Source organism: Alexandromys fortis, unplaced genomic scaffold (genome assembly GCF_014885135.2).
Source record: "Alexandromys fortis isolate MF-2015 unplaced genomic scaffold, M_Fortis_MF-2015_v1.1 scaffold_262, whole genome shotgun sequence".
Classification (NCBI taxonomy): domain Eukaryota; kingdom Metazoa; phylum Chordata; class Mammalia; order Rodentia; family Cricetidae; genus Alexandromys; species Alexandromys fortis.
Genome location: NW_026068147.1, coordinates 1,091,026 through 1,098,630, shown reverse-complemented (window position 1 = coordinate 1,098,630; position 7,605 = coordinate 1,091,026). Strand labels below are relative to the sequence as shown.

The 7,605-nt window shown below is 52.5% G+C and overlaps 1 protein-coding gene across 1 annotated transcript in view; it reads left to right on the top strand.

The window, feature by feature from the left end:
• The window catches only part of Cadm4 (cell adhesion molecule 4), a 21,421-nt gene extending 14,120 nt beyond the window's left edge, over positions 1–7,301 (top strand). The window contains exons 2-9 of the mRNA XM_050127099.1: positions 1,172–1,318; positions 1,582–1,734; positions 2,002–2,136; positions 2,575–2,739; positions 2,831–2,921; positions 4,099–4,271; positions 5,444–5,572; positions 6,293–7,301. Coding sequence (XP_049983056.1) covers positions 1,172–1,318; positions 1,582–1,734; positions 2,002–2,136; positions 2,575–2,739; positions 2,831–2,921; positions 4,099–4,271; positions 5,444–5,572; positions 6,293–6,402 — 1,103 coding nt within the window. The 3' untranslated portion in view covers positions 6,403–7,301. The remainder of the gene's footprint in view (positions 1–1,171; positions 1,319–1,581; positions 1,735–2,001; positions 2,137–2,574; positions 2,740–2,830; positions 2,922–4,098; positions 4,272–5,443; positions 5,573–6,292) is intronic.
• The last annotated feature ends 304 nt before the right edge of the window (positions 7,302–7,605 follow it).

Below are 7,605 nucleotides of genomic sequence, written 5' to 3'. Positions count from 1 at the left end.
AGAGAGAGAGGGGGGGGGAGGAGAGAGAGAGAAAGAGAGAGGGGGGGGGAGAGAGCTGTATCTTTTGTTTCTCAGACAGGGTCTTGCCTTTGATATATCTTGGCTTTGATCTTATTATATTGCCTAGGCTGGCCCTGTAACTCCAGACCCTTTAGGCCCCTGCCTCCCAGGTACTGGAATTTTCAGGGCCTTGGCTAGCAGATTCTGTTGGTCACTAGGATCATAAATCAGCCCAGATTCAGGGAGGTGAGCCTCCTGAATGGGCCGGCTAGCTGAATCAGCTTGCAGAGGATCTAGGTATGTAAATCAGACAGGCTTGGGACACAGGGAGAGAAGAAACGGGAAGGAAACAGAAAAGGAATTTGTGTGTGATGATGTAAGCCCAGAACCCCAGCCCTGGAGAGGCGCAGGCAGGAGATCCGGAGGATCCTGTAGACTCGAGACCAGCTTGCTCTATCTATACATGCTCCAGATGTGGGGAGACAACCCATCCGAGCATCAGTCAGTGGGTGCCCTGTGGAAGATGGTCGCCTCCCATACCCAGTGAACTCCAGCTCCAAGATCCAAAGGGGATTTCTTCTGTCAGAGCCTCCAATTACAGTCCATCTTCCTGGGCAGTTCTCTCTGCCCTTCCCCTAGCAGCTAGTGCCCTTGTGCTGCCACAGAGTCTTACCTTGGCTCTCTAGAAACCATTTTGCCTCTTCAGATTGGAGAAAGAGAGGACTAAAGGCCAGGTTCGGTGGCTCACACCTATAATCTTAGCACTCACAAAGCTGAGGCAGGAGAATTGCTGTCAGTTTGAAGCTAATCTGGGCTACAGGGTGAGACTATTCTCAACAACAAATAAATCAGGAACTAGAGAGATGTTCAAGCAAGTGCGAGGACCAGAGTTCGGATCCCCAGCACCCACATTAAGTCGACTCTGGTCCTGGAAGCTTGCTCAGCAATACCAACCCGGATCTGTGATCTCTGGGTTCCACTGAGAGACCCTGCTTCAATGAATAAGGTGGAGAACCTTAGGGGAAGAGGACTTCAACCCATGCATTTGAACATGTCTATGTTCCCCCACTTATGTAAACACAGAGCCTCATGTGCGAACACACACACACACACACACACACACAACTGAATGCCATCTCAAAGACTCTCCCATCTGTTTTTCTTGGTTCAGGGGCTGGACAGGAAGTGCAGACAGAGAATGTGACGGTGGCTGAGGGTGGGGTGGCTGAGATCACCTGCCGTCTGCATCAGTACGATGGGTCCATAGTTGTCATCCAGAACCCAGCCCGGCAGACGCTCTTTTTCAATGGCACCCGAGGTGAGTGCAGGAACTCTGGACTTCTGTGACCTCAAAAAGGACTCATCTAAACATCTGACGGGGACAGGGCTGGAAGCCTGGACTTCCATGTTGGGGGGAGGCGAGGGAGGCAGGGTGCTGGAATGGGTTCCCAAGGGAACAAACAGTTGAATAGGGTCAGACGCAGAGCTTTGTCTGGAGAAAGGCAAGGGGCGGCAGCTGTCCTGGAGGGTGCCTGTCTGGAGACCAGAGAAGCCCCCAAGTTGAATCCCTCTTCACTGTAGCTCTGAAGGATGAGCGATTCCAGCTGGAGGAATTTTCCCCGCGTCGAGTGCGCATCCGGCTCTCCGACGCCCGCCTGGAGGATGAGGGGGGCTACTTTTGCCAGCTCTACACGGAGGACACCCACCACCAGATTGCCACGCTCACTGTCCTAGGTACTGGCCTCCCCCCCTCCCCCCCGCTCAAAGTCCCACTCTCATTCATTCCCTGCTTCTCACTAGTCCTGAGACCTATGCGCCCTGGATGTTTTTAACCTCTTGGACTTCTGGCTCCACAAGGCCTCTGGTCTCTGCGTATGAATCCTGCCACCTGTGGGACCCTGGCTCCCATTGGTCCCTAGGATCCAGCAGCCAGAATGGCTTGTGCCTACCTCGGTGCCTCCCTTGACCCCTCCCCCCCATCTGCGCCCCTTCTCTGCGCAGTGGCTCCGGAGAATCCGGTGGTGGAGGTCCGAGAGCAAGCGGTAGAGGGCGGCGAGGTGGAACTCAGCTGCCTGGTTCCGCGGTCGCGCCCTGCAGCGGTCCTGCGCTGGTATCGTGATCGCAAAGAACTGAAAGGTACCCAGGGCTAAGCCAAGTGGCAGAGCCGATGGGGGGGGGGGGCTCGGGACTTGGGAAAGAGGCGGGGTTAGTGGTAAGAGGGGCCTGGAGAAGAGTGCAAGAGCGTGGGTCCTGACTGACACTTCCCATTCCTGGTTCCACTGCTGGCACACGCCTGTCCACACAACCTTTGGGAGGTGGAGAAAAGAGAGTCAGGAGTGCAAGGTCATCGGCTACAAAGCGAGTTCAAGACCAGCCGGCACCACTTGAGACCCTGTCTCAAAGCAAACAATGCAAACAAAACTCACGGATTCAAGGCGTGAGAAAGACAGGGGATGTGGCTAGGTGAATAAGGCGCGGCTTATAGTTAGGAACGTGGCTTGACCAGCAGCCTACATTGGGATCAGGAGACAGGGCAGGACCCCTAGCCTAACGTTTCTGGGCTGGATCCGACAGGAGTGAGCAGTGGCCAGGAGAATGGCAAGGTGTGGAGCGTGGCAAGCACTGTGCGGTTCCGTGTGGACCGCAAGGATGACGGTGATATCGTCATTTGTGAAGCGCAGAATCAGGCGCTGCCCTCGGGACACAGCAAGCAGACGCAGTACGTGCTGGATGTGCAGTGTAAGTGGCTCCGGGGTCTGCACGCTGATCGCCCGCCCTTAGAGCTCCCCAACCCTCGGAATGATCTCTCATTTTCCCTCTTGCGCTGCAGACTCTCCCACGGCACGGATCCATGCTTCTCAAGCTGTAGTGAGGGAGGGAGACACACTGGTGCTGACCTGTGCTGTTACAGGGAACCCCAGGTGAGATCTAACTTCTGGCTCCTAAGGGGTGAGGGAACTTGGGGCTTGCACTCCTGGGCCCTATGGAAAAGGATACTGAAGCCGGACTCCTGATGAAAAGGGCTTGGAAGGGTGCTGGAGAGATGGCTCAGTGGTTAAGAGCATTGCCTGCTCTTCTAGAGGTCTTGAGTTCAATTCCCAGCAATCGCATGTTGGCTCACAACCATCTGTAAAGAGGTCTGGCGCCCTCTTCTGGCCTTTAGGCATACAGACCGAATATTATACATAATAAATAAATATTTTTTTTTAAAAAAAAGAAAGACTAGGGACAGAGATAAGTTAAACTGTAGAAAAAAATTAAAAAAAAGAAAAGGGCTTGGAAGGGGTTAATTCTTACAGCTCTGGATACGTGTAGAAGCTGGTCTCAAGTCTGTTGGTTTTCCATAAGAAAAGGGCCGTGAAATGGCCCCTTTTATTAACAAAGAAAAAAAAAAGTTATGGCCAGGCGGTGGTGGCGTGCGCCTTTAATCCCAGCACTAGAGAGGCAGAGGTAGGCGGATCTCTGTGAATTCGAGACCTGGTCTACACAGCGAGTTCCAGGACAGTCAGAGCTACATAGAGAAACCCTGTCTTGAAAAACAAAACAACTATGGGGCCCGAGGAATGGCTTAGGTGTTCATCCAGAAGACCCTGGTTCAATTCTCGGCTCCCATATAGTGACTCCAGTCCCTTGGTAACTCCAGTCCCTGGGAGTCTGATGCCTCCTTCTGGCTTCTGAGGACACCACACAGCTGAAGTACACTGCAAACATACTTTTTTAATATTATATTTTTGTTAGGGGCGGTAGGCGTACCACTACACACGTAGGGAGGTCAGAGGGCAACTCGTGAGAATTCCTTCTGTCCTTCCACTGTGTGGGTACCAGGAATCTATTTCATAATCGGGCTTGTTGACTAGTGTCTACCCTTTGAAGCATCTCGCAGGCAGAGTTGTCGGAGCTTCCTTGCCCCTTTTCATTGCTGGGGATCGAACCTGACATCTTATACATAGCTGGCAAGGGATCTACCATTGGGACAAACGCGCACACACACACACACACGAGCAGTGACGGCCGCTTAATACTGAATTCGAGCTGCATATCTAGATTCCTGAGAAGTCAAATTCTTGGGTTCCTAACTCTGTTTTTACCCACGGCCAGGCCAAACCAAATCCGCTGGAACCGCGGGAACGAGTCTTTGCCGGAGAGAGCAGAGGCGGTGGGTGAGACGCTCACCCTGCCCGGCCTGGTATCTGCAGATAATGGCACCTACACTTGCGAGGCGGCAAACAAGCACGGCCACGCGAGGGCGCTCTACGTGCTTGTGGTCTATGGTGAGGGCGGAGCGTGTCAAACTTGGGGGCGGGGCGGGCTACCGGACCAGAGGGCGAAGCCTGTGCTGAGAGGTCGATTGCGTGGTTAAGTAGCCAACTGACCGGTGTCTTGAGTTTAGACTCCCCCCCCCCCACAGGAATGGGGAACATTTGAGTCAAAAGAAAAGGAGCGTGCTAGCTGACCACGGCGGGATGCTACTGTTATCCCAGTGCTTTGGAGGTCGAGGCAAGGTGATCACTCATTTGAGGCCAGCCTGAGCTAAATAAATAATAACCAATCTACCAAAAAAGGCATTGTGTGCGGTATTGGCTGGAGGTGTAGCCCAGGTAATAGAGTGCTTGCTTTGCATGCATGCTAAAACTTGGATACAATTCACAGCACTACCTAAATCTGACGCCGTTCCAGTAATCCCTGCTGGATAAGAAGTTCCAGGTCATCTTCACCGATTTTTTTTAAATTTAATTTAACTTTATTTTATGTGTATTGGTGTGAGGGTGTTGGATCCCCTTTAACTGGAGTTACAGACGTTTGTGAACTGTTCTGTGGGTGCTGGGAATTGAACCCCGGTCCTCTGGAAGAGCAGCCAGTGCTCTCAACCATGAAACCAGTGCTCCAGTCCCCATCTTCATTGCCTTTTAGACCAGTAATATAAAACAGGAGACACACACACACACAAAAGCTAGTTGGAGCTACATAGTGAGACCCTGTCTGGATAAACACAGCGACCAGCTCTGCAGTTACGTGTGCTTCTGCAGAGGACCAAGCCTGGATTCTCAGCACCCACATGGCAGTTAACAATTCTCCGAAACTCACGTTCCAGATCCAGTGTCCTCTTTCTTCTGGCCTCCTTCAATTCCTTCATGCACTGGTGCACATAAATCCACGCACGCACAGATGCATAAAATTAAGAAAATGTTTTGTAAAAACCCAGAGTTAGAATGGGATGTGTTACTTCTAGTTTAGGGATGAAAAGGTGAGGAGGTAGGCAGATACTAGGAATGGAAGACCCACCGGATTAAAATCCAAGGATTCCGGGAAGAGTTGGAGCTGAAGAAAAGGGGCTAAAAGATGGCAGGTATTTTTGAGGGGCGAAGCTGTGTGCAGAATAGCTTATTGCCTGGCAGCAGCAGGCTGGATTAGACCGCCTCTGAACACCTTGTCCCTCTGACAGACCCCGGTGCAGTGGTAGAGGCTCAGACATCGGTTCCCTACGCCATTGTGGGCGGCATCCTGGCGCTACTAGTGTTTCTGATCATATGTGTGCTAGTGGGCATGGTCTGGTGCTCCGTCCGACAGAAGGGTAAGTCGGGTGGCGCCTGAAGTCAGCGAAGGGTGCGGTCGGTTTGATCTTGGGTTGCAAGGGGGCAGAGCCTAGGCACTAGATCCGATTCGAAATCGCGCCACGTTTTAGACCAATTTTGTGTAGGGTTGGGACTTTGAGTCCTGGGCTCTGAAAGGGTTGAAGTTTAGCAGAATTAAGAGGAGGGATTTGGGGTAATTTATTTTTCAAGTAGCTGGATTTACTGGCGGCATAGTCGTAAGGGAATACTATCAGAAAAGAAACGGGTAGGGGAGGAGATGAGGGTCCTGGGAATAGGGCTCAGTCGGTAGAATGTCTAGCGTGCGCAAAACCGTGAACTCCATCCTCCAGCACTGCACAAAACGGAGCGTGGTGTGCAGGCTTTTAACCCCAGTATTTGGGAGGCGGTGGCAGGATCCAAAGTTCAAGGTCACTTGTACTACCGAGTTTGAAGCTTACCTGGAAAACTGAACACCCTGTCTCAAAAGCGGGGGCGGGGCAATTGGGAGATGAGGGTGGGTTTTTTTTTTTTCTGTGAACTTTTGGAATCTTCCTAATTCTGCTTTTACCTTTCTCTTCCTCTGTCTTGTGCTTCACGGAACTGGACCCTGCTTCCCATTCTCCCCCTCCATTCATATGTTGTGTCTCCTTTCCCTATATCCACTTCCTGGGTCCACGTACACATTCCCCTTTGCCCTGGGGGCATCTTCCCGACCTCAGGCTCCTATCTGACCCACGAGGCCAGTGGCTTGGACGAGCAGGGAGAAGCTAGAGAAGCCTTCCTCAACGGCAGCGATGGACACAAGCGGAAAGAAGAATTTTTCATCTGACCCCACTCCCCCACTGCCAGCTGCAAGGAACCAGCAAAGACATTGACCAGAGTCCGGGATGGTGGGCTCCTCCCCCCGCAGCTAACACCTCAGGCGCTTGGGCAGGGATTTGGGGGGTGTTGGATGCCTGAACCTCTCCCAGGGCCAAAGGCTAGGTAGGGTCCAGAGGCGTAGGGTCCCCTAGAGGACAGAGGGACCGAAGGTCCTCTCTAGACCCCAAGTCCGGGGAGGGGTAATAGGGATTTGGGTTGGGGAAAGGCCAGAACCCCTAGACAGCAGAACCAGGTCTTGTGGGGAGGGGGTCAGATTCTGGGAAGGGTGGGGTGGGCAGGGAAGGGGAACACAGATTTCTTTGGGGTCCCAGACCCCATGCCAGCCATTGTAAGAGTTCCACAGAGCTCTGGGCACCTCTTTGCAAAGCCATGTTTGCACGGTGGGGGGAGGGGCGGGGAGGGCGTGGAAAGGGGAATTCTGTGTCTTTGTGTGAAAACTCTGATGGGGGCAGTGAGGGAAACAACCCCAACCCTTATCCAGTCCCCCTTTCTGGGTTCCTGGGCGGCTCCCCTTCCCTCCATTCCTCCCCCACGTCTTTCCCATTCCATATTTGTCTGTCCACCCACTCCTGGGGGGGCCTTCCCCGTCTCTCCTCCAGGCCCCCGGGGAGGGGGAGGGAGCTTGGAAGGGATGTGTGGTCTCTATGGTTTTATATATAATATATTAAAAAATCAAAAATCTGTATGAAAAAATATCAGATTGCACCCCTCTCCCCCATTCCTGGCTTTTGCCCCTTTTTCTTGTTTAAAAAACGAAACAAAATACATTTTTGTACGGGGCGGGGAAGGGATAGGGAGGGGGGTTTGGCAATCCCACTAACCACCATTAAACTGAGGAGAGAACAAGTGTTTGGGGTGGCGTGTGTCTGTCCCTCTGTCCACTGCTGTACCATTGGGAGGGGGAGATGCAGGGGTGGTCAGGGGAGCTATAGGGATTCTGTTATAGAGGAAGGTAAAGGTAACTTTCCCAAGGTCACCTCCAGCCACTCTTCCCCAAATTGGTTGTTTCTTTTTGGGGGTGGGATGGGAAATGAGCAGGGTGGGGTGTGGGAGGAGTGGCAGGCTTTGTTTTGTTTCTGCTTTTTGAGACAGCATCTTGTAGTTTAACCCAGTCTGGTCTTGAACTCACGGTAACCCTCTGACTCACCTT